The sequence below is a fragment of the Acipenser ruthenus genome, chromosome 6 (genome assembly GCF_902713425.1).
Source record: "Acipenser ruthenus chromosome 6, fAciRut3.2 maternal haplotype, whole genome shotgun sequence".
Taxonomy (NCBI): Eukaryota; Metazoa; Chordata; class Actinopteri; order Acipenseriformes; family Acipenseridae; genus Acipenser; species Acipenser ruthenus.
Window position 1 is genome coordinate 43,572,665 of NC_081194.1, and position 27,273 is coordinate 43,599,937.

A 27,273-nucleotide genomic window follows, 5' to 3' on the forward strand; every position below is an offset into this window, starting at 1 on the left:
TTTGTAATTCAACTGTTATTCACTTCTGTCCTTGGACCTCCGCCATCTGCATCCATTGCCAATCAACAAAAACACAATTCTACTTGGCTGTTCAAAATATTAGTTTTATAGAAATACCCAGCCAAATCATTGAATATACAAAAACACAACACTTATATCTGTGTTCACAAAACTACAAATCACAAAAACAAAACTGGCAACTGGTAGAATCATCCTCCTTTTTATACCAATGGGCTTTGTGATGACTTTAAACCTATTGTTATTAGTTATTTTTAAATTTCAAAATGACCTCATAGCCATTGTATAATCAAAATATGGCACATACCCAAGGGGTGTCAATATCCCGCAGACACACACTCTGTCATGCTATACTGCTTAAGTATAACAATAATAAAAACAGAACTTGACACAGCCACTTCCAGCCGATTGTCTTCTTCACTTAAGAACAGGCAGCCAAACTGATAATATTTTCACAACTTTGTATGGCTGGATCAAAACAGCATTGGCATTGGTTTATTCTGAGCTCGAACCCTTTTTTTGGGGCTACTAAAAACCCTTTTGTATTGTACCGTTTACCCTTTCAAGGCCGGGCCTGAATATTTCGGGCCCCGCCCTTTCACAACTCTACCTGGTTAGTTTTTAAAATGGCGTTGTGATCTGTGTGTAATGATGGGTTTAAAAAACTGTCACACGGACTGAAGGGAAGGCTAGATGAACTTTGAACCCAGATGAGTTTGTAGTTAGGAGGGAAAATAGAGAGAGCTAATTTTGTGAGCAGTCGAGTTATTCAAATGGCGATCTCACAAGGTAGATGTGTAGGCTGCTATCCAGTTAGGTCTGGAGAATGGGAGTGATTGTGATTACTTCTGATTTAGAGGGTGAAGGTTTTGGATCCTATTTTTGCAGTAGACACTGAAGGTTAGATAATTCATGATTTGATTTTGTATCTATTCTTTTATTTATGTTCTTGCTCACATACCCCTTAATAATATGCCATGACATTACATCAGCAATATATTTAGGACGCGTTATCATGTTTGCCGGTTATCTTGGAAATTGGTTTATTTACTGTGTTTATATATGAATTACCTGTCAGATTGATCACGTATCGATAGATATTTAGGTAGAGGACGTTCTAACAGTCGTGGGTTGTTTTTTTTTTGTCAGCCATTTTATGTTTGCACAGGTTTGTGTTTATTTGTTAATTTACCATCTGAAGGGTACATTTTTTAAAATGATTTTTTTATAGCAACACTTGTGCAACAGACATTTTAGGTACAAAGTTGCTGTTTATTAGTCGAGTTATAATGTTTGAGCAATAGACATATTTACAGCTTATTTGGCTTTTTGTTTAACAAGAAGCAAATAACTTGAAGAAGTTGATCATAAATTTATACGGTCATTTCTTTCTCCCATGCTTATACTATGCATTTACTGTGTTTTACTGTTTCATTTGCCGGACGAGAAGGTGGCTTTACCATACCTAACAATGTAGACCCTAGAAACTTTTTTTTTTAAGAAACCTTTTAAAACTTTTTCTGCCAATTCTGTACCTTTTTTACATTTTACCATGTTCTGAATTCTGTAAACAGTTTGAAAATAATATTCTTCAAGTTCTAAGCTTTTGAAGGATATATGGTTTTATGGTGATTTAAAAATAAAATGACTTATGGACTTAAACAAGTGTGTGCATTTTCTTTAAAAATGCAAAAAGTAAAAGAAAAAAAGGCTTGGGAAGGGTTAAGGAACATCTGGTGTTTACCAGCTTCCTGTTTCTCCAAGTTGTCCAAAATGTTGGTTCTCTGTGGACTGGAGCTCTGTGGCACACACTAGTATGCGTGGAAGACCCATGTATATTTACATTTGGCAACAAGAGTTAAGGAAAAAGGATAACAAAATTTGACCATGTATGGTCTCTTCTCAAACTTACCAATATGAGCTCGATCTGAAATGATAAGTCTCTTCTCCCAGCCCTCAAGACCTGCAACAAATGACAATGCTAATAAATGCTACCATACATACATACATACATATAACTGAATATTGGAGTATTGAAAAAAAATTGCTTACACCATAAAAATAGTAAATGTAAAAAAGCAAGTATTCTTTCACTCAGCACCCACAGCTAAATGCAAGATAAAGATTTAAGTATTCCTTCGAATTTAAGATGCCTTTGAATTTAAGCCGCAACCCAAATTTCCCACTCTCAATTTGAGGAAAAAATAAAACATCAAATAAAAGATGACACAAAGACACAACGTACACATATAAGAAAATGTGGAAGCTTGCGGCCGTCCGCTGTCACACAGAGACTTACAGTTATGTGTTGCTTCTCATTTCCAGTCGTGATTACTCGCACCTATTTGAAGTTTTATTTTTTCCTCAAATTGAGGCGGTCTGATCAGCATTTCCGATCTGTGCAAGCTGGTACTGTTTGTTAGAATGGAGCCTAAAAACAAAAAGCTGAAATTGTAAAGCTTCTCTTCGAATACCCCAGGAAGCTAATGATGCTTCTTTGAAAATAGCTGCCTTTATGTCACGGATGATTCGAGATCGGGCAGTGACGTTTACGTTCGTCTTCTGGGCAGTCAGTCACGTTCCTGTTTGTGTACTCGGGTTTGAAGTGCATCTTAAATTCGAAGGAATGTGGTACTTCTCTTACATGAGGTGCAGAAGTGCATACTATCTCCAGAAGCAATAAAAGAATGTGAAATGTACAGACCTTTTCCCTTATTTACATTTTTTTCTGCCTCTTCAAAGAGACCTGGCAAATGAATCACTACTCCATTACCTAAGATCACATAAAAAACAAAATGGATTAACAGTGGTAGGCAGCCATTCCAAAAACAAGTTTGATTTATTTGAATACAAACATATGTATCGTATAAAAGGTACATAAAGGCTGCAAATAACTACACTTGTGATGCGCTGCATGTGCAATGAGCATTGAATGATGCACTGCCATTGCGGATTCTGATCCCTGTAGGTGACATGAGGTTAAAAGCTCAGGTCAATGCTTTAAATGTATGCACTGTACTTTAAAAGAATTCAGTTTAAATGGTTAAAAACATTTCTCACCTCTCATTATCAAATGTCTCAAAGAATTTTGCTTTGTATACCCAATTATTTTTTTTTCCTGCCACAATAAACAACAACAGTAAAGTTCTGATAATATTAATGGCAGCAGGTATACGGAATGCTGCCAAAAGTAAAAACAGCCATGCCCACAGCTGGACCCTGAACAAACAGGGGCCGAGGGTGAGGGGTTACTTTGAGTACGCATTCCACCACCCTAAAAATACTTACCAATAAATGCGGTGACATTGGGGTTGATGATACCACTTGGTAGAAGGTGGAAGTCATATTCAACACAATCCACCACCACAGTGTGCCCAGCATTGTTACCACCCTGCAAACGAAAAGAGCAAACAGATTAGCAAACAATGCTAGACTAGAAGAGGAGGGAAATGCATTTGTCAGGTTTCATTCTTCTTGATGAAGCTGTTATCAGCAGCAAAAAATGTTGCTTTTGCATGGTATAATTTATGAATTTAACCAGGACTTCATCTATGTGATTTCTAACCTTGACTTTTGCATTTTCAAACTGCATCAAATCACATCACAACACCTTAAATGATGTTTTATTTATTTATTTATTTTTTCTTTACTTTAGAATTAATGTCAAACATTCAGAAATAACCCTTCCTCATTTACAAAACTCAAATTCTACTGCACAATAGATAAGATGGGAATGAAGCACCCACAGAGTTTAGGGGGTAGAGCAAGTTGGAACTACACTGGGTTAAGGAAAACCTCAAAATCCCAACAACCTCTGGAACTCCCTCCAATCTCTAGGTCTATGAGTATGGATTCTGATTTTCGTTTTTCCAGCAACTTTTCTACTCTCCTTTAAAAATTCAATTGATACCTGTTAAGCCTTTCGTGGACCTCAATCACAACTGAGAAACGTGTCAATAGTAAAATTGATTTAATTTACAGGGTTTTTCTATGAAACAACTAAAAATTGGAAGTCTTACTGTTTCATTTCAAAGCAGAAGTAACTCTTCTTTATTCATGTAAATACAGTCACACAGAAAGATTGTAATAAAGTGGGTCCAGCTTAACAGCTATCAATTTAATTCTTAAAAAGGAGAGTAGAGAAGTCGGCAGCCCGCATAAAAGATTAATTCTCAAACTGAACGCAGTAGGGATTCAAGGAAATGCATGCACATGGATTAGGGAGTGGTTAACATCTAGAAAACAGAAAGTACCGATTAGAGGAGAAACCTCAAAATGGAGCGAGGTAATCAGTGGTGTACCACAGGGATCAGTATTAGGTCCTCTGCTATTCCTGATCTACATTAATGATTTAGATTCTGGTATAGTAAGCAAACTCGTTAAATTTGCAGACGACACAAAAATAGGAGTGGCAAACACTGTTGCAGCAGCAAAGGTCATTCAAAATGATCTAGACAGCATTCAGAACTGGGCAGACACATGTCAAATGACATTTAATAGAGAAAAGTGTAAAGTATTGCATGCAGGTAATAAAAATGTGCATTATAAATATCATATGGGAGATACTGAAATTGAAGAACTGAACTATGAAAAAGACCTAGGAGTTTATGTTGACTCAGAAATGTCTTCATCTAGACAATGTGGGGAAGCTATAAAAAAGGCCAACAAGGTGCTCAGATATATTGTGAGAAGTTTTTAATTTAAATCAAGGGAAGTAATGTTAAAACTTTACAATGCATTAGTAAGACCTCACCTAGAATATTGTGTTCAGTTCTGGTCACCTCGTTACAAAAAGAATATTGCTGCTCTAGAAAGAGTGCAAAGAAGATCAACCTGATTTATCCCGGGTTTAAAAGGCATGTCGTATGCAGACAGGCTAAAAGAATTGAATCTGTTCAGTCGAACAAAGAAGACTACACAGCGATCTGATTCAAACATTCAAAATCCTAAAAGGTATAGACAATGTCGACCCAGGGGACTTCTTTGACCTGAAAAAAGAAACAAGGACCAGGGGTCACAAATGGAGATTAGATAAAGGGGCATTCAGAGCAGAAAATAGGAGGCACTTTTTTACACAGAGAATTGTGAGGGTCTGGAACCAACTCCCCAGTAATGTTTTTGAAGCTGAAACCCTGGGATCCTTCAAGAAGCTGCTTGATGAGATTCTGGGATCAATAAGCTACTAACAACCAAACGAACAAGATGGGCTGAATGGCCTCCTCTCGTTTGTAAACTTTCTTATGTTTCTTATGTAACACCGAAAATCAGAAGCCCTACCTATGAGTCACATGATTAAAGGGCTGGCCTATGATAACAGCAAACAGGAAACCAGATCTATAAGTTAAAAAATACTAAAACACACTTCCTCATAAAAAAAGGAGAGAAACGTGGTTAACCAGGAATTTGAGACAAACAAATTAAATCCAAGAATAATGCAAAACACAGTATGCAAGTAGTTTCCCTTTAATAATGACCTTAAGTGGTTAGCAAAAGCACTGCAGATGAGTTTTAACTCATCTGCATTTGGCAAATGCAAGCAGTTTAATAAACTTTCTGAAGGTTACACTGCTATAACTGGCAAGCATACAGTATATGCAGACGTGTTACATCAATGCTCTAGAGAAGCAATGTCGTGCAGCTCGGGGTTAAATCTTTGCTGCCAAGAAAACTGGTAGGGTATTTGTTTTGTGCAATCATACTTGTTAAGCTTAATAAAAACATAGCCATAAGCTACAAAATGTTTTCTCCTAACACCCCTGTTTTAACACAGCCCTGTGTCTGATAAAGGCCTTTGTTATTGTACCCAGTATGCTCACTCCCCAGTCTAAGCAGGCTATTATTTATTTTAAAAAAAGTGCCCTTTTGTGATATTCTAACTTTCAGAATTACTTGATCTAAAAAGAAACCAAATGGTTCAGGGAGTGATTAATAAAAACAACAACTGACTGTATGTACAGTGTTTTGCATTTCTTACCTTAGCCAGTCAAGTCCAACAATATCATTTAAATCTTTTGAGAAAAGAGAATCTGCTTTAGAAGAAATCAAACCAGTCAATAGGACACCAAAACAAGAATACTGAGCTGAAGAAACAACTCCACAAAATCAATTTATAGTAGTATTCTGCAATTAACCCTCAATTGGACTGTTTTTACTTAACACTAGAACCGCCACAGCAGTCATTTTGACAGTTTGAGGTTTTCAAATTTAAATTACTGCGTGTCTGAAAGTTCTACAGTTGTCCATTTATGATGTTTCCTAAATACATGTATTGAATACCTTGACGGCATTTGAAAGGCAGGACCACGAAAATAAGGACGTTATAATCCCACCCATCTAGAACCGCCACAGCAGTCATTTTGACAGTTTGAGGTTTTCAAATTTAAATTACTGCGTGTCTGAAAGTTCTACGGTTGTCCATTTATGATGTTTCCTAAATACATGTATTGAATACCCTGACGGCATTTGAAAGGCAGGACCACGAAAATAAGGACGTTATAATCCCACCCATCTAGAACCGACAAAGCAGTCATTTTGATTACCTTTTACAATACATGTTTTTATTTTGAATATAAACCTACAATATTCTATCTATCTATCTATAGACACACACACACACACACACACACACAAGCCTGTTATGTCTACTGGAACTGGCAGCCATCAATTCCTTCGTTTTTTACAAGGAATGCACCAGGGAAAATATAAGTAGGAGAGATTTTATCTTGAAGCTAGCCACAGCGCTTTGGCAGAAATATTTCGATCAGAAAACTGCAAAGCAACCTGGATTTAGTGCTGCACAGAGTGACACACGTGACAGAAAACACATTACTTTTGTTTTAAATTAAAAAATAATTTAGTTTTTACAGTTTTGTGTGTACATATACCAGTTTACACACTAGTTTCTTTTGAAATGTTTATTTAAATTATAGTTGATCATTTTTTTTGGAGTAGTGCTTTATATGTGGGAAGTTAGAAAATAATGTTTAATTGTTCATTTAAATACAGCGTTTTGGCTGTACAGATGTTTGATATGACATACTTGAATAAAACTTTAGAGTTGTATCCGATAGTTTATCTTTCATTTTAATATTGATGTTGTTTAAAATGTAACCGTCGTAATAACTGCCGGCGGTGGTTTTAGGTATGAGAATAACCATGGCGGTTCTAGTGTTAAAGGGTTATAGCTAATTAAATAATAAACTGTACTTACTGCATGTCTTACTTTGTAGGTTTCTCAATTTGCTATATTAAAAAGGCACAAATTATGTATTTTTTGTTACTATATATCCTGTACTTCTGTGTTCATATGTTATCCCAGTCTTCCACCGTCACATGTAGGAATTGCATGCAAGTCATAAATAGACATAAGATGTAGGAGTTCTTGTAAAACATGCTTCTAATGTCCCTGCAATGGGTACGTTACCAGATGAGCCACGTCAGCCCCCTGCCACTATGTATTGTTAAAACTAATTTCTACATTGTTGAAACCGACTTTCATTCTGGATTGAGACACATTATATCGGATATGTCCGACTTTAACCGTTACAATAGAAATGCTGTACTGAAGTCTGGGATTATTCGGCTCTCAAGATAAACCACAGAGCTTGTGCCCAGGGTTGCCAGGAGGAAATGCTTGTCATGTTCACATATTTGTAATTATTGTCACTGTGTCAAGGCTGCCCAGGCCCTGGCACTCCAGCAGTGGTATGTTTTTATCAATGATTCACACATTAGGCAGAGGGTTTGCACGCGGTATCATGAGGACTTCTAAAATTACCAACAAATCCCCTGTGATTAAGTTGCTCCAGGTGCTGTCTTTCTAGTACCGAGTAGAGAGAGGCTGTAGTTTTAGCAAGCTACAGCCACACTATTGGAAAATAGGAAATGACATGTGACCATGAAAGCAGACTGCAAAAGCAACACCCAAACCACTAACACGCCCACTTCTTCATGCGCACACTTAAGAACATAAGAAAGTTTGCAAAACGAGAGGAGGCCATTCCGCCCATCTTGCTCGTTTGGTTGTTAGTATCTTATTGATCCCAGAATCTCATCAAGCAGCTTCTTGATGGATCCCAGGGTGTCGGCTTCAACAACATTACTGGGGAGTTGGTTCCAGACCCTCAATACTCTCTGTAAAAAAAGTACTCCTATTTTTCTGTTCTGAATGCCCCTTTATCTAATCTCCATTTGTGACCCTTGGTCCTTCTTTCTTTTTTCAGGTCAAAAAAGTCCCCTGGGTCGACATTGTCAATACCTTTTAGAATTTTGAATGCTTGAATCAGATCACTGCGTAGTCTTCTTTGTTCAAGACTGAATAGATTAAATTACTTTAGCCTGTCTGCATACGACATGCCTTTTAAACCCGGGATAATTCTGGTCGCTCTTCTTTGCACTCTTTCTAGAGCAGCAATATCCTTTTTGTAACGAGGTCCAGAACTGAACACAATATTCCAGATGAGGTCTTACTAATGCATCGTAAAGTTTTAACATTACTTCCCTTGATTTAAATTCAACACTTTTCACAATATATCTGAGCACCTTGTTGGCCTTTTTTATAGCTTCCCCACATTGTCTAGATGAAGACATTTCCGAGTCAACATAAACTCCTTTTTCATAGATTCCTTCTTCAATTTCAGTATCTCCCATATGATATTCATAATGCACATTTTTATTGCCTGCATGCAGTACCTTACACTTTTCTCTATTAAATGTCATTTGCCATGTGTCTGTCCAGTTCTGAATGCTGTCTAGATCATTTTGAATGACCTTTGCTGCTGCAACAGTGTTTGACACTCCTCCTATTTTTGTCTCGTCTGCAAATTTAACAAGTTTGCTATATCTAAATCATTAATGTATATTTATACATATTCTTCATTTCATGCCAGCTCAATCATTCACATCCATTATTTAAGGTTTAGATTGCAATCCTTTTATGGTGAGAAAAGGGACAATAATGGTTGGAAAAAGAAGTCTTTAATAGGTAAATGCCTCTCGTTTTTACCCTTCACAGCATCTGCTTTCTCATAAATGCACATTGACCTGTAGCAATCGATGTTCTCAAACCACAAGGCCATTCCACTTCTTCAATTGATGAACCTTTTTTGCTCTATTTCATTGCTACTCACTAATTACTAAATTAGCCTACCAGTTGGTTTACCTTCCCCAAGTAGTTTAAACTGCAGCGACACAAGCTTCCTGCCTCTTGACGTCTTTAAAATAAAAAACAAAGTAAAATAAAAAAAAAAAACCTCCTACTGTATATCACAAAAGATCCAGGTTGCTCTTGATAAAAAGGGATTTGGCTTATAAAAGGATTAGTTTATACCCTCTGAATTTTGTATCTGTTTATTATCCCATGAACTGTTTTGAATTATCATGTATTACTGTTTCTGCACTTTTCTTATGACACGTTTAATAAAGTCACCAGCATATTTTAACTTTGGAACAAATTGGAATTTCTGTAATAAGACTGGTATAAAAACACGACCAGGCGCGGGGACTGGCAATTTATTACCTTTTGAAGCAGTTAAGTTTGTCAGATTTTTTTTTTTTAATACTCAGGTTTGCTCAGAGACTGCCCTAAAGGTAAAATATGCTGGTGACTTTATTAAACATGGTCATAGGAAAAGTGCAGAAACAGTAATACATGATAATTAAAAACATATCATGGGATAATAAACAGATTCAAAATTCAGAGGGTATTTTATCAGACTGCCCTAAAGGCAAAATATGCTGGTGACTTTATTAAACAGCCATGAATGCAGAAATATTAATAAACTATATCATTTGATAATAGATAAATAAAAAAAAGAAAATACTGACAATGCAAAAAATATATATATTTTTGGAGATGTATACTAGATGTTTATGGCTTGCTTTCTCTGTGGCCAAATAATTCAAATTGCTCCTTTTGGATCACGTGCCAAGCTGAATGGCATTCTCAGATCAACAGTGTATCATCATTACCGAGCTGTGCAAAGCCTATAGGGAGTTACATCTATTCCTGTTCACACAAATTCCTAGGCCAAATTTAGGATCCACGCAGACGCCTCTCCTTTTCTGCACTGCCACACCTCCTGTTGAATTACATAACCGTTCAAAGCTAGTGCTTAGATCACATTACCTGCATGCTTTTCACTCACCAGCCCACATTCATACTGTAAAGTGAATCGGGCAGTAAGTAACAACCTGTGTATTTGAAATAACACTTACAATTTGCAAAACACCCTTTGTTTTGGAAACCAAGTTAGACCAAGACGTAGCGTCAAGGGTAAAAGATGGAGGAGGCTGTGGTGTGCAAACAGACAAACACAAAGAAAGGTGGACTCTACTTCATCAGACCTTAGCTTACAAGTTTGTTTACATTCCCCAAATGGTAGTTTCAGCTACAGATTACAGATTACGCAAGATTCTAGAAGCCTTCTTGCCAAATTACAATCAGAACCACAATATCACACAAGATGCAAGACAGAGTATTTTGTGTTGGTTTTCCAATACCAATATTAATTTGGAGTACCATTTGCATGCTAAAACTAAACTTGAGCATTTTGTCATGAACACACAATCAAATCCTGGAAATGTCATACTGTGTTTGACAGCATGCACACTACCACTAGTGTGTGCCACTAAATGTCACAAGCAGTAACAGGTCAGAAGCTTACAGTAGGCCTTTGCCCTGCAAAAACAATGTCCCATGTAACACAATCATTTTTAATTTAAAAAATGTCTGTTTTTATTAAAACTGTACATTTAAAGTATTGTATAAAATTACAAAATTGATACAAATAATTCAGCAACCAGCCAGACATTTTACAAGCAAATCTAGCCCTTTGTACATTCACTTGTGTTGGTCAGATATATGACCTCCTTTTTGTCTTTCTGAACAGTGGTTAAATGTGACAAGGCCACACATTACCAAGAGTTCAAGTACTATATGTTTAGCTTCCTCAACAAGAACAAGATTTCTTCCACTTTTTGTCTATTTCTCCTATTATCAACAAATGTAGTATTGCATGTCCAGATCTATACAGAAACAGAAGTAGAATGTAATTTATATAAGTTGTATAGAAAGTCATGCTAGTGGCTCTTTCCATTACACATTCACTTGACAGTAACTATCATAACTCTCAATCAGCATACCTTTTCTGTTTATATCTGTATCTTAATGTTGTATGCTTTTACCACAATTAAGCAAAGACTGTATTAGAACAATGTACAGTGTGCATTTTTACTAGAGAACAGCAAGATAGGTAGCATTGTTTAGCTTGGCAGCTAAGCCAACATGAATTAAGTTTACTGTAAACTAATATAAAAAGTATTGCTGAAGATTGTCAAATTTCAAGACACATGATTAAGCCTCCTATGTTTATATTTTTTATGTTTACAAATTATTATATACAAAATGTGTTTAGTCTTGCAGTTGCAACACCTCTTAAAATCCTATTGGGAAGTGGTGGCAGCTGAAAATTCCATTTTCGAAATGTCAGATCTGGACAAGAGCCTCAGTAACAGGTACACAGCCAAATCTCCTGCTCTAAACTTCTCCAATATCCAAAATAACAACACGTTACTACATCTGCCCTTTGGGGCAAAAATGTTCTCTCCAAAATGCAGTAAAGGTATTGAAAAATGTTCTGTTAACGTGTCCACTTACGATGGTATACCAAGCTAAACATTTCAAACTTAACTGATGAAGAAAGTTTCAGAATGTATACAAATTTTAACTGTGGTTCAGGGGGCAGGCACTAGGGATCCTCCCCTCTGTTCGTCCCGCCAAAATATCTGTCAAACTTCTTATTTAAACCCTAGGTTACGCCCTTATTCTCTGTCTAGCTTTTTCGTTTGTGTCTTACTACACAGCTCTGCAAACTCCACTTAATTCCTTTACTCCTTACCACACTTTTCTTTCTCTTCTGAATCTGAATCCTCGGATGGTGACTACATTTCTCCCTATGGACATCCTTCAGTAACTCAGCAAAAAATGTACAAAAATCTATCCGCCCTACTGCTTCTCCTACATCTGATACCGCTACTGACCCATCTACCTTTGCCAGTGCTGGATCTGCTGCTTCAACTGATCCCCGCGTGCCCGCTCCTTCTGTCCAGGTCACCCAGGCCTTTGATGCTACTAATCTTCCCTGCCGCTCTAAATGCCTTTGCCCCAGGAATGCTTCTTCACTTGGCTTTTCTTTAAAAACTAGCCTACTGACACGCTTTTGAAAGCTCTTTTTAAAAAAGGAATTTTAATTCCGGCAGGGAGCAATCAGATTTCTTTATTTACCATCTACTGCCAATCCATCTCAGCCAAGCCTCTCTTTCCTCCTCGCATTTCGGAGCCAGGTTTTTCAGTGGACGTTCCTCCCCTGCTGTGCAAGTCAGCTCTTGAAGCACTCCATTCACCTCTAACCCCTGCTGGGCAGTTCCAAGCACTCCCGATCCTGCCATTTTACCCAATCCATTGGCTTCTCATGATTCGACCTGTGCCTCCAAATCACCAATGGCATCAAGCTTCTCATTCAACATGTCATCACTGCAGTTTCTTCAGTCACCGACCACCTGGATGCGCTTGAAAACTGGATTACTCACTTAGAACCTGCGGCCCTCCCTTCCCCCATGTCAGCCACTCTAGTTGCGCCTGACGCTTCCACCATTCCTGTTGTGCCCGCCCCTGCTACCAAGCTGCCATTCTTTACCCTCGCTACTGCTTCTAGATCTGGCTCCTCCTCTGCTTTCGTGGTCCACCAGTAATCTCTCTATCCACAGCTTTGGCGCAACATTATTGAAGGTAAAGATGTTAACTTGGTCTCTATTCTCATAGCCACATCAGAATTTCTAGATCATAGGGTTGTCGACTGTGGAGACCTGTCCGTTACCCTTAAATCCCGGGACCATCGGCTCCTAAAAAATCTTACAAAAATGGGGCACTGGTCTTACATTTGTTCTCTCCCGGATGTTTCTTTTGACAAACAGACTACTGATGGTATGCCCGGAGTGGGGACCATTTCTCTGCCGGAACCACAAGAGGTTTGCTCCCACAGGTTTTTTTTTCCCCTCTCCACTGAGCAGTGAGATTAATCCAATTCCCCCATCAGAAAAAAATGGTTTTGTTCTATTTCTTTTCCTTTGCATTTCTGGTGCAGTTTCGGGGTGCCAGGGGTCCTCTGCTGGGGACAAATAAAACTCACTTCCCAACCTTAGTGGCCTGGGTGCGCCTGCCTCGTCCTCTGCAAGCCTGAGGTGACCCCTGGCCAAAATTATCCTAACTTTGTTGTTTTCTTTTTCCCCTGCTCACTCTAGCCTTTTTTTTTTTTTTTTTTACCTGTGCCAGTACCCAGGCCCCTGGCATGTTTGTTTCTTTTTTCTCTTTCCAGTCTCCCCCTCAAGGTTAATGAAGCTCACTACTCGCCTTGGAAGATCAGCTGAGCTTACAAGCCGGGGGGACCTCTGGATTTCGAATCTTTTTGATTCTCCCACTATCTTATTTTTAATTTCTTTTGTGGGAAGCAAAGCTCGTTTCCCAGTCCTGGCGGTCCAGCCACTCCGGCCTCACCTCTGTGAGGGCAGCTCTTTGTAAGTCAAGGGGAGACCCTGTCCTCTTTTCTAAGTCACAAGCATGTTCCCCTCCTTCATGTTCTTCCTCCACGCAGCTCTTGCTCTTGTTCCATGAACTCTACATTGCTACAGTGCTCCCCATTTAGTTAGTTAAAATAAACCAAAAAAAACTGTAATAAATGAAGTAAATAAATTCATTCAACAGTTTTTGTTAATAGGTGAACTTGGTGTACTGTGGCTCCGCCCCCTTCCTGGGTGGCCGACTTCCGACTGACCCTGGAATGACCTGTCAAACCATCCAGTCTGGGGCACACTGTTCCCTTTACACAGTGCCCTCACAGGTCGGGAGGGAGATTTATAACCAAGATTCATTTGTTCTCTGTCACAAAGGTAACCTTCGTATTCTTGCGTTGTATGATGAACTCCACACACAACATGAAGCATACCAAAGGATGTAGACAAGAGGGTGGTAGGTTAGATGACAGTCTAGGAAGTCACTGATAACACAGTGAGAAAAAGCAGGCCGAGAGCAAGACGCACCCAAGTTATAATGCTTAATATAGGTCTTGAATAGGTAGCAGCGCTGCAGATGGCCTGTATTGAGACAGATTTTAGTTTTGCCCACTTAGTAGCCACTCCCCTTACCAAGTGGGCTTTGATAGATTCTGGAGATTCTTTTTGAGGCTGTAACCAAACTCTATGCAGGATGTGATCCAGTTTGAAACTGTCTGTTTGGAGATAGGTTTGCCCAGGGTTTGTGAGATAAAGAGCTTAACAGTTGTCACAGTAGTCTGATAGAGAGTCCTATGTATGTAGAAATTCAGTGCTCTCTGGACATCAATTAGGTGGTGTCTGTCCACCTAGCCCCCCCCCCCCCCAAACAAATCTAGACACCATATGGTGGGAACCTACAAGGTGACCTTCCCAGCTAGGTAGCATGTTACAGCAGCAATGTTAACCTTGAAGGAGGATAGGAAAAGACCCTTGTGAAACAGGTGGCTGAGGTATCATAATAAATTAAATATAGAGAGGTAGCCATATGGTGCAGAGACTTTGAATCACACAAAAGGTCAAATTCTTTCCATTTGCCTGTTAAGGCCACCAGACCTGCTGCATCTGTGGAGTAGTACTGCTGATTGAGTGCAATCGTGGGTGTTGCGGTACCAGAGACCGCCGCAGGGGCTACAGGCTGTGGATGCCGTGCCCGTTTTAGATCTTCAAATTCCTTTAGCCACTGGAAGAACTGATCCCGTTCTTTCAAGACCTGTGTTGGAGGTGACAGAGCAGCACAGGCTGAAGACAAACACACGCTTCGGAGGACAGCGTGTGTTCGTCTTCGCAGCTCCAGAGTCAGCACAGGGGTGGTTGCAGTGAGCTGAGCTTAAAAATACAATTGGATATATCAAATTGGGGTAAACATTTAAAAAAAAAAAAAACACCTAGGGTGCCTAAATAAAAGTTTTGAGTCAACACAAAGATTTTTTTCTGTCTGTTGCATCTTCTTTAGCAGCTGCAACTATCCTAGTTATAATAGATTTGGTTAAATAGTTTACCGTCAGTTGGTTAAGGAGTATTTAATTGCGCAGCAGATTCCATAGTTACATAATGAGCTGATAACATCTCTTCAGCCAAAGAAACAGTATGTAGCATGAGTTTTGTACCAAAGCAGGGTCAGCTGTTGCACGGAAAACGAACACAAATAAATACCTAAGACTATAATTAGGAAGCATACTGTGGAGAAAAAAAACAAAAAACATTTAGTGTTTTAAGAGCTGAAAACAATTAAAAAAGTCTAATTAAGCAAATGATCATTTCAAATTAAGGGTCTAGTTAAGTAATTGAGAGCTCAGTTGGAATGAAAACCAGCAGACACAGTGGATACCCAGGCCCGGGGTTGAAAACCACTACTCTAAACGATTAACAATTTTCTAATTGATTATTCGAATAAAACGATTACACGTGCCTATTCCTACAATGTAGATTCCCTGTATCACTGTCACAACACCTACTGCAGTTATGCGTCAGAAACAAGAACATAGTTTTCCAACTCAATCTGAAGTCAGCCAATATGGACTCCATTTAATTTCACCTCACCAAAGAAACACTAGACTCAGCCGTACAAACCGCCTGCAGCATCTAATCTGCTGCATACGTTACCCAGCGTTACAAAAGAAACAAAATCTGACATCTGTTTACTCTACTGTTGCTGTGGCAGTCATTGACTGTGTGAAACCAGACACTCACATCTGAGTGAATACAATCTGTGCACATTTCTTAGTACTTAATATATGGCTTTGTCAGTTCGTCCCTACATCATGTGGCGATGAACAAATAGGAATTTTGTGATGATCCTTTTAATAAATATGAAATTATATCTCAGTTTGAAAAGTAACCTTATATATACACAGTACACTTGATTACAATGCAGAAAATTACACCATTAGTACATTCATTTTGTGAGACCTGGCAAATATCCTTCCATCACGGCAACAACTCCTTATATTCATTTGTTGTAGTAAAAATTATTTGCTAGTAGATGTTAGTTCATCAGAAGAAAATGTATCTGTGTTAAATAGTTTTCAGCATGGATTTTTTCATTTAAATGCTGAATCCTCCAGAAATTTTTAAGTGTGACATCCTGTACAGACAGATAAATGAACGGACAGACAGACAGACAGACAGACAGACAGACACAGTATCCCAAGAATTTGATACTCTCGATAACTTGTACTAAATACTGTAATATTACTACCAAGTTTCATAGCAATTAGTTAAGCGGTTTTTCCAATATATGCAAAACTGCAAGAATACTTGCCTCACAGTCCCTACCTCGAATACACCTCAGGCATATGAATGATGAACAGGTTTTACTGTAGGCACAGAAATACCGACAATATTCTCCCACAGTGTGAACTTACAGCTTCACCTGGCTGTAATTTCAAAGAACTCAATGGATGTGGCTGGCTAAAAATGTTCATGGATTGAAAGAGGTGGGCCTTACAAGTAATCTAATTGAAAGGTTATGTGGAACTGGTTGAAACAAGCCAGAACCAAGGTTATGTGTGTCTGCTTTTGTCTGCATTGATAGCAGCTGTATTTTAACTGCAGTAAATTTCATGTGATTCTACACAAGTAGAGAGAAATGTAAAGCATGTGGCATCGTACTGTAGTCCTCCAAACCCTTTTCCTGGTTCTTAATCATTTAGATACTGTACTTTACATTAACTAGATGTAATCTCTAATGTCACTTAAAAGGATGAATCAGCATACATCAAGTGCACCGCTCAACTTCCAAGCAGTGAACGGCAGAGTCAACATTTCTCTCTCCATCTGGATCCAGAAATGAATCACATGGGGGTGGGAGGCTGAAATAGAAACATGTGTCACTTTTACTGGCACCAATTTGTGCTCAGGTAGCTTGCAATCCATCTCAGAGAATGTTTGCAAGTGTTCTGAAACACAACAGCAGGGGGGAAAGAGAAGGTTCAGATTCAGTGAGACCAAATTTAAAGACTCCTAAAAAGTGCACCGTCAGCTAAAGCAAAACTTGATCCTGTACAGCAGGGGTTCTCAAACTGGGGGGAGGGGGGAGAGGGGGTTCGCAAAGGATTTGATAAATTCAATTTTTTATTACATTTTTTTTTAGTTACCGTTATGCACATCGACTTGCAAAAACAGCACACCCTCCCTATATTACTATTAATAAGTACTTTCTTCTCCTTCCTTCATATTTGTGGGTCCCGTCTATATCGTTATATCTATTACTTAGAGATATACCGCCGTTTTTGGAGGTTACAGTCTAAACTGTTAACGGGGAGTCTCTTTAAATTGGGTATGATAATTATCTGATCCTGTCCTTGACATTTCTCACTGATTATTCTGGTAACCGTAAAAGAGGAGTGTCAAATCAATGAAGCAAAGAAGAGTTACTCTCATATGAAAACATAATAAACTAAGTGACCAAAGACAAGCTTTTTTGTGGATTAGTTTCAGTATTAGCGAACTACATTGTGTAATAATATTGACCTGTTTTTGAAAAAAAAAGCCTGTTTCTAAGACAGTTGCTAGTTTCAAAATCAAAAACTCAGAAATGACCAAAAAAATATATTGAGCTGGGGTTTACATATGTTGGATTCGTGACTAACCCGCAACCACAGTGTGTTCTTTGTGTTGAAACACTTGCTCATGAAAGTATGAAGTCTTCAAAAATGCGCCGCATTTAGAAACCAAGCATCCAGAGGAAGTTAGCGAATCTGAAAAAAATAACAGGATGTCCTTTTTCAAGAAAGCAGTGTGAATACTAAAAATTTCTGTGCGTCCTACATGGTGGCTTTAAGGATAGCAGAAAGCGGTAAGCACCACACGATTGCTGAATCATTATATCCATGTACTACTGGCATGGCAAACATTATGCTGGGACCTGATTCTGCAAGTAAATTAAGTTATATACCACTGTGGCAAAGTGGTTAACAGTGTGCAGGTGCAGGAGTGCTGCTGTGATTAATAAAACAGACAACGATAATCCAGGTGCAATGGTGTTTTATTTTATATTCCACAGTAAATAATAATGAGAACAGGCAATACAGCGTGGTGTATTGCTCCGTTGTAATCCACGGGTTGGTCACGAAATAATAGTCCCGAACTTAAACACCCACACTTAACACAAAACACAAACACAAGTCCACAGCAAGTGCGATAGTGCTCATGGTATAAATACAGCTAACCGTGAACACTGGTGCAGTGATGTCCGGGTAAGTGCTGGCCTTTGGTGACAGCTCCAGATCATGTTAGTCGTCTAATAACAACAAACAAGCAATTCTTTAGACGCGACAAACAACAAAGATCACCTTGCTACGTGCCCTTATATACCGTCAATCATGACCCCTCGGTTAAAGACTGCAACCGCTCCTCCAATCCGCGGATGCCACATCGTTTCCCTTCCGGGACGATGATTTAGTGTATCGTAGCTCCACCCCCTTTCTAGATGGCCGACTTCCGTCTAACACTGGGAATGAATTGTCTGGCCATCCAGTCCAGGGCACTCTGTTCCCTTTACGCAGCACCCTCGCAGGTCGGGAGGGAGATTTCTCACCAAGAATCATTCTGTCTCTGTCACAACCACTTTCAAATGTCTCATTCATGAAATGGCTGCTGACATTCATGAACAGCTTTACATGAAAGGGAAAAAGCGTGACTTTTTTGCTATCCAACTCGATGAATCAACTGATGTGTCAGGGGCTGCACAGCTCTTAGCTTTTGTAAGATACATTACTGATGGATCTGTGCAGGAGGATGTATTGTTTTGTCGTCCACTTTAAGGTCGAGCTACTGTGGAATGCATTCATGACACTTTTTCTGAGGCAGTTAAAGATGCTGGGCTGGACTGGGAGCGGTGTATTTTTGTATGAAATGATGGTGCCAGAGCTATGACGGGAAAGATCAGTGGTCTGGTGACTCGAATTCAGCATACTGCACGCAAAGCTACTCATAGCCTTTTCACACTTGCACAATGGAGCCGAGCCGAGCCGTCGCGGTACGGCTAGTTTCACACTTTTCATTTTGTCGAGCCGAGCCGGAACCATGAAACTCTGGCCTCGCATGATATCTGGTACTGGCTCGGTGCTGAGCAAGGTTGGGGGCAGGGTTAACGCGTACTGTCCGAATAAATAAATAAATAAATAAATAAATAAAAGTCTACCAAAAAGTTTCCCTGCAATAAAGTCTACCAAAAGATTTTACAGGAATTGAGAAATACAGGACTAAACCACAGCGCAAAACAGTGTTGTGAAAGGAAAAAAAAAGAAAAAACAGGATTATAAAAAAACTAAAAGATCATAACAATAAAGACAACAAAAAAAGTAAATATTATGATTTTCGTTTAGATTTTGTTTTTAATAGGCCAACTTTAAATCTATTTTTTGAAGTGTTTACTGACATTTTTCAAATACTATCTGTAATTTTTTTAAGTTATTATTATTAGTCAGTCCGCTGCCACGTTTGTAGCCTACTTTAAATTACTTTATGATTCCAGCTTGAGTGCCTTTAAGTAAGATGACACTGGCTGCAACTCTATTCTCGTTTTTTATACACAAATAAGCTTACTTGATTTGAAAAACGTCATGAACGATACAAGCGACTTCTTACACTACTTGTTTTGATTAAATGAGTAGTATACAACAAAATATGAAAGCTGAACCTTAATTTCAACAAAGAACAACGACAACTTGTTAATGAAAAAAAATATTGTAGCCTTCTTCATAGGATCATTGGCTTGCTATATTATATTAAACCAAAACAATAAAAAATAATAACGATCTGGTTCTCTCTTGCCTTTTTTAATTAATATAATTTACTTAATAGAGTATAAAAACAAACATACTAAGATAACAACTACCTAGCCTAAGTTAATCGTTTTTGTAATCTACCAGCGGCTTCTTTTGCATACATATAGTGCAGACTGTGGAAAACAATGTTCGTGTTGGGGTGTGTATTTCTTTTTTTAATCAATGTCATGCTTCTGTCCTCTGAATGCCTTTTAATTTTTTTTTTTTTTTTTAAACCATTTAAAAATGCAAAACCATAACAAAACATGTATAAAGGTTTTTTTAATTTTTTATATGTCCTGTGGTTGCCTTTAATTAGGCTCATTTTTCTGCACGTACTACTACTTTGTATATGATGTAGAATACGTGATTGTAAACATCTAACACTAGTACGTACAATACTCTTTCAAATAAACATGTTATGATTTTGAACATGCGCTTCTTAGGGTTGGTATTATTGTCATTGCTTGCGCCCCGGCACCTCTTTCTTTACAAATTAAGCACTGGTGCTGCGGTTTAGTCCATTATTTCTCAATTCCTGTGAAATCTTTTGGTAGACTGTCATTTCAGACAGTACGACCTTGTGATCCATTCTCAAAACAAATCCACACCACTCCTCTGTGCGCCTGTGTCCACAGTGCAGCTTCTACTTTGAACAGTAATGCGAACACACCCGAGCCACGCTGGGTGTGCTCGGCCTGGTTCCGGCTCGGCTCGGGTGTGCAAGTGTGAAAAGGCTATTAGACTCATTGTTCAATACATCGTGAAGCTTTAGCTGCTAAAAATATGCCTGCTGATCTTCACAAGGTGCTTGATGAGGCTGTAAAAGTGGTGAACTTCGCCAAAGGTCAACCAACTAATGCATGTTTGTTTTCCGTGCTTTGCAAAGAAATGGGTTATGAACATCAGCAATTGCTGTTTCATACTGAAGTATGACGGCTTTCCCATAGGAAGGTTGTCACGTTTGAGACGAGAAGCAATGTTTTTTCTTTAGAAACAATGATTTCCTTATGCTGGACTTCTCCAAGATTCACAGTGGCTTGCAATGCTTGCTTATCTCGCGGATGTGTTCGATCAGCTCAATGAACTACAAAAAAAAGTCTACAGGGTCGTGATATGAACCTACTTTTTATGAATGACAAGATCGAAGCAGATGTGTTACAAGCGTGAAATACATCACCAGGACAAATGAATAAAATCTGGAATGTGCGGTGGCTTCTTAATAAACAAATGTATATAATCCTTCCATTGTTGTACAGCAATATGTTCAGCAACAATACAGCTGCATACAGCTGTCTTCAGTTTAACTATGACATATCTTCTTAAAGTCTTATGCAGTCACAACTCTCCTATTTCTTATGTTTGTCTTTATTTCTTAATCTATGATTTTAAATTATATCTGTATGGTACATATGGTTGACAAACTGTACTTGCTCTAGCTACAAACTAACTGCGTTACTGTCCCGCTATACCTTGTTTTTTTTTTTTTTTACAGTTTTCTTTCCAACACGAATTTAACAATACTGCCTGAACCAGTATTGTTAAATACCAGAATGCCATATTACAAAAAATACATTCTGTAGGCATTACTAAAATAAAAGGTGGAGGATGAGTCCTCGTTGTATGAGACTTTCTTTCATGTGCCTCGGAATAGCGTTCCATCTTTTCTTAATCTCCTCCACCGTTCTTTTGCCTACACTCTAAGAAGTAAAGGCTCTTGTTAGAACCTTGCTTTGCCACTGTGGGGAGACCGTTTTAGGTGCTTCTAAGAACCTTTTTTAGATGGATTCTATATTCTCTATTTGCAGACTTTCTGTTTTGTCATGTAAGCTATGAAACATGTATTGAAAATTGGAGTTTGCAAAACAATACAGTACCGGTATTATAAACTGTAATTTACAAACGAGGAGGCTGTGTGGTCCAGTGGTTAAAATAAAGGGCTTGTAATCAGGAGGTCCCCGGTTCAAATCCCACCTCAGCCACTGACTCGCTGTGTGACCCTAAGCAAGTCACTTAACCTCCGTGTGCTCCGTCTTTCGGGCGAGACGTAAGTGACTTTGCAGCTGATGCATAGTTCACACACCCTAGTCTCTGTAAGTCGCCTTGGATAAAGGCGTCTGCTAAATAAACAAATAATAATAATAATAATAATAATAATAACAAACTGACTTGATCAGAAGGGTTAAAAAATGAGCTCTTTGCAAAATGTTATTAAATGATTAAATGTTTTTGTCCTTGAAAACGGTGTCTCCTTCTTGCTGCAGACAACTCTCCCACATCACCTTGCCTTGTATATAGCCTACTGTCTGACTGCGGCAAATTAACACCTGCTTTTCAGTTCTTAAAATAATCACGCAAATACGAGGCCTGCAATTACCGGCAGCTTTAATAAATTAGACTGAATATTTAATAGACCTCATTTGCAAAATCCCCTCCCAATTTTAGCGGTTTCGTTCAGATACGCCCCAGAATTACATATGCATATACAGAATTACATATGCATCAAGGGCTAAAGCGCACATTGTCCCTGCAAATCACATGTTAATTGCATGTTTATGCCATTGCGTGTGTTTTATAAATCCCATCCAAGAATTCAGAACCCTCAGTGCCGTAAAACATGCGCAATCCTTTTATAAATCCTTTAATAAATTTAAGAAACATTCAATGCTGTCCATTTTCAGGGTCTCCATTAATTGTCAGATTTTGTTCATTTTTTCATTTGTTTGAGTGCTACAGAAGCTGTAAAATGGTTCTTTGCTTTTAACGAAGCAGCTCTAACAATGTTCCTTCATGCAGTGAGAATTTAATTTAATGCCAAAAGACTATGACCTCCATGTGGCAGGGTAGAACAGAACCCTGCACATGAACAGGGGGCAGGGCTAAGCCCTGCAAGAAATGTATTATTTTGGGGGTTAAGAATGGGTGATTTGATGTATTGTTTTGTGTGTATTTAAAATAATGGTTTGTGTGCTGTATTGTATTGTATTGTATTGTATTGTATTGTATGATTTAAATGTGTTGGTTTGTGTTAATTTAAAATATGATGTTTGATTTATTATTGTAGTTAAATGTGGTCTGGCAACTCGTCTCTGTCAGACATCTCGTGAGAATGCGTGGTCGGTAGCGAATTAAGAGTTGCTGTCAACCAAGCAGATATTAAACTTGTGCAGAATGTGACCATCTCCAGATTGATTAATTTACTTCTGATCTGGAGATGGTCCATTGATAAAGACCTGCAGCATTTGCTGATCGGGATGGGGTGTTTTGGAAGGAGGAATGAGAGAAACGGGACAAAATGAAAAAAAAGCAAAAGCGAAAATAAAGCAATTGCTACTCGTGCTGGGCAGACCAACACGGTATTTGTTTGGTATTGTGTGCAAGATTTTGTTTTTGTCTACCGTTTTTTTTTTATTATTGTTTTGAATAAAAACCTCGCACCAGCACTTTTCACCCGCAAGTACCTGTGTGAATCTCTGTCAGCTTCCTGGTCTGGGTATGTCACTCAGCTGTCCTGCCACACTAAAAGTCAATTTAAATAAGGTTAGTCGTTCTTTGTTTTATAGACAGTCCACGCTTTCAGTTCACCAGCTCTTACATGACTTTAGTGCAACGTTTTACAAGTGTGCTGTATGAGTTGCTGGTTCAACAACATTTTTATAAGGCTCCTTCAAAGTAATCTAATTATAGCAATTTACCATTTATTAACATATGTATCTGGATACCAGGAGATGGTAGAAAGAGAAATGCAATAATATTATACCGGTTGCTGGAAATACCGCTTGCTACTGTAGACAAAGCTATGCAAATATACAGACACAGCCTGACAGAGCAGATGACTGCTATGTACCTTCATCACCTGGAGCAATTCCCAAGCAAATTATATTATAAACAAAAACCCTTCTACCAAGTCACCAACACTAAAACAAAATGCCTCCCCATAAATTACACCCCTCTCTCACAAGTCAAAGCTCTCTTCCCTGAGGTTTCAATACTCTGCACTCCCCCGTTTCCTCATTTTTGTCCTGCAGTTTTGAGTGAGTGGATAATGGAATGCTAAAGAGATCAGAGGCTTTTTCGACAGACATAACATCCTGGATGACCTTTTTGGTCTCATCAGATTTTTCGAACACCTCTTAAAAGCAGAGAATGTAATTTAGTTAAAACCCATAAATAACCAGTCAGCACAGGTTATCAAGAAAAAAAAATCAACTAATCAATTCAAGATTGGTGTGGAAACCCATTTGTAATGACACACATTAATCTCACATTCACAGGCTCACAGAGCATCAGTGATATGAAAAAAGTATTTTTACAACACAGGAAATTATTATTAAGCAATAGTGCCTTCATCAAGAGGACACTATAGATTTACCGGGAACTTGCAATGATTTGTCAGGTACCCTTCCGCTAGAAGTTTTAGGAAAATATGTTCATAAATGATTACATACATAATGAGAGAAAAAATAAATAACCTTATTAAAACAAATAACTTATTTGTCAGACTTGCTTATAGTTTATCTGGACAGTCCCAGATATATGAATAGAGCAATATTACTGAACGGTCTGTGTGTCGGTTTGTTGTTGAAAGATGCTGTCTGAGCGCCAGTCAAGCTGACAATAGGCTGTGATTGGCCAATTCGGCAGTTGCAGGTACTGGTTGCTTTCTGTCAGTGCAAAGTATCTATTGGCTAGTTTGGGTGGCTAATAAAATGTATTTGGACCAATTGTGTCTTTGTTTAGCATTTGCTGTCCAATAGATATGAACTGAGCTTTCATTAAGGCAAGCCAAAATGAAAGAGCCAGTACTTGCGTGGATTGATTTTAAATTTGATTCACAGTGTATGCTGTGACGTAGCAGCAGGCATCTACTGTCCAACAGAAGCCCGCTAGAGCTGGATGCAGATTGGTTGATGGTACTGAATCGTTTTCCAATAACAGCACAATTATTAATGAGAATTACAACAGTGCTTGAAGCTGTGTTACAGTATCTGGCAACCAGGGTGGAGCTGTGACAAGAAAGCTCAAGGGCTGGGGAGGTAGCTTGTGGCCTTACAGTTAAAAAAAACAACAAAAAAAAACCTTTTAGCATCAACAAGATTGCTTCCTGATAATGCAGAGCACAAAGATGGCAAAACTACAGAAGATCAATGTAGCACACTAAAGAATTTAATTTTAGTGCATCATTGAGCTTTATTTGAAAGCAGAAACTGCAGAACTTTTTCAGAATAAATATAATACAACCTTAGTCATCTGTCACCAAATTGAAACTGTTTCTGTTGCATTTTTGGATACAAATGCCCCTGCCAAATGATCATCTGCCATCAGCCCTCTATCAAAGTCAGATCAACTGTCTAGCCCATCGTGAACAGGGAGAACACCTGGAAACAATATTTGTAAGAAATTTAAATGATACCTCTGCCTGATTCATTGTTTTGAGACTGCCTGAACAATTGTTTGAGCACACCTGGCATACAATATTTGTTTAAACAAAATATTATAGGAGAAAAGGGTACATTTTATTTACAAGTTCCCTGAATACTAAATATAAAAAGCAGCTTTTTCTTGGCAACATTCAAATTAAATATAAAAGATTACAAAAAAGAACCATGGCACTGCCTGAATAATTGTTGTAGACACACTCTCATACGGTATGCTGCACGCCAAATCTCCTTATTCTTTAAAAGTGCCCAAGTTGGTGACTTTAGTTCTGAAAAACTAAATTAAGAACCCTGTACACCCTGTTTAAGCAAACGACGGGTGGTTTACTCAAGGTTCAATTTGTAGTCACTTTGGTACATTTTAAGGCTGGTCTTAATTGTCAGTCAAAACAAGCTTCTTTGCCACTGTGCGGCCTAGCCTCCCAGTTGCTAACTTGTGGAGTAGCCTTTGAAAAATGGAAAATTAAGGCTGTGCATTCGTGTACCTTTCTGTCCGTATGTATTAAACATTCTCACAAAGTATGAAACACGGGAGTGCAGAAATAAAGGAGATATATTACATCATACCTAAAAGCCCCAGGAGCAGTCACATTGACAGCCACACAGAAAACAAATGTATTTTGATTATACAGAACGGTATTTTACTTATTATTTTTATTTACCAGTCCACAATGTGTTTAGCTGTAATCAGATTAGTCTCTACTCTCTGCCGGAGTGAATGACTGTCTATTGTTTTCAATCAGCCTATTGAAGGCTGCCGTCTTCTTGCCAGCTGCGCTGCTCTGGTCATTCAATTAGCATCGGGACTAGTGAAAATAAATACCAGAGACGGTGGAGTTTTACAACGCAACAAAATATGGAGTTGATGTTTTGGATCAGATGGCACGGAAGTATTCCTTGAAAGCTGGCTCCCGACGGTGGTCTGTTCAGGTGTTTTACAATATATTGGACCTAGCAGCCATCAACTCCTGGGTACTTTACAAAGAATGCACAGAGAAGAATTTACCAAGGAGAGAATATATTTTATAGTTAGCACAGCAACTTCGCAAGAAGCATTTGGAACAGAGGGAGACTGCCAAGCGTGTACCCACAGCTGAAGCTGGCAACCCCGCTGACAGCCGCAAGAGACGCCAATGCCAAGTTGGCAAGTGCAATAAAAATAAAACTTCAGACAGCTGTGCCCTGTGCAGAAAGGCGACGTGGAGAAGCGTATTATCTGTGTTGATTGTGAACAGCCTTAGACTCAAGGTAAAGGACTACCCTTTTGTCAAAAAAAAGAAAAATAAATTAGACTTTTTTTAGAACTTCTTGCGCTGTGATCTTCTGTAAAATGTTTATTTATCTACGTTGTTCAGTTGCTTTTGTGCATCTGATAATAAACCGATTGCTGTTGAAAAGTTAAAAGATGTATTGCTATCGTTTCAGTTTTATAAATATGTATGCTGTAAACTGATGTCTGTTCAGATGTTTATTTACATTTTATTGTTTTGATTTGTAAAATAAATGTATATATATATATGCTTCTGTTGTTCAGATGTTTATGTGACGTACTCAATTAAAAAATTAAAAAAAAAACAATTACATCTGACTGTTTCTCCTTTTGTTATACAATTCGTTATACGAGGTTGACTCTATAAACACCCAGCTGGCTACTGACACAGTGAACGAGTTAGCTGGCTAATTTACATATTTAAATAGCAGGGCGGCAGTGGTGACTGCAGTCTGTTGGCTAAAAAAATAAATAAATAGAAGTTTGTTATTGTACCATGGTACTTTTAAAAAATGTGTAGTATTTACTAGGTAAGTTTACTAGAGTTTAAATGTTCAGTGTTAGTAGTTTAATCAGTTCAGTGTTTTATCTACGTTTTTATCATCCTACTTAGATAGCAAAAAAATCACTCACTTGTTTTGTGCTGGAGCTGGAGCGACATGACTGTTAT

At 38.3% G+C, this 27,273-nt stretch overlaps 1 protein-coding gene across 1 annotated transcript in view; it reads right to left on the reverse strand.

Annotated features, from left to right (window-relative positions):
- Positions 1 to 27,273, reverse strand: part of LOC117410364 (adenylosuccinate synthetase isozyme 2) — a 57,550-nt gene that overhangs the window by 16,551 nt on the left and 13,726 nt on the right. Inside the window, exons 2-4 of the mRNA XM_034016801.3 lie at positions 3,307 to 3,409; positions 2,723 to 2,791; positions 1,931 to 1,981 (exon numbers count right to left, since the gene is read on the reverse strand). Coding sequence (XP_033872692.1) covers positions 1,931 to 1,981; positions 2,723 to 2,791; positions 3,307 to 3,409 — 223 coding nt within the window. The remainder of the gene's footprint in view (positions 1 to 1,930; positions 1,982 to 2,722; positions 2,792 to 3,306; positions 3,410 to 27,273) is intronic.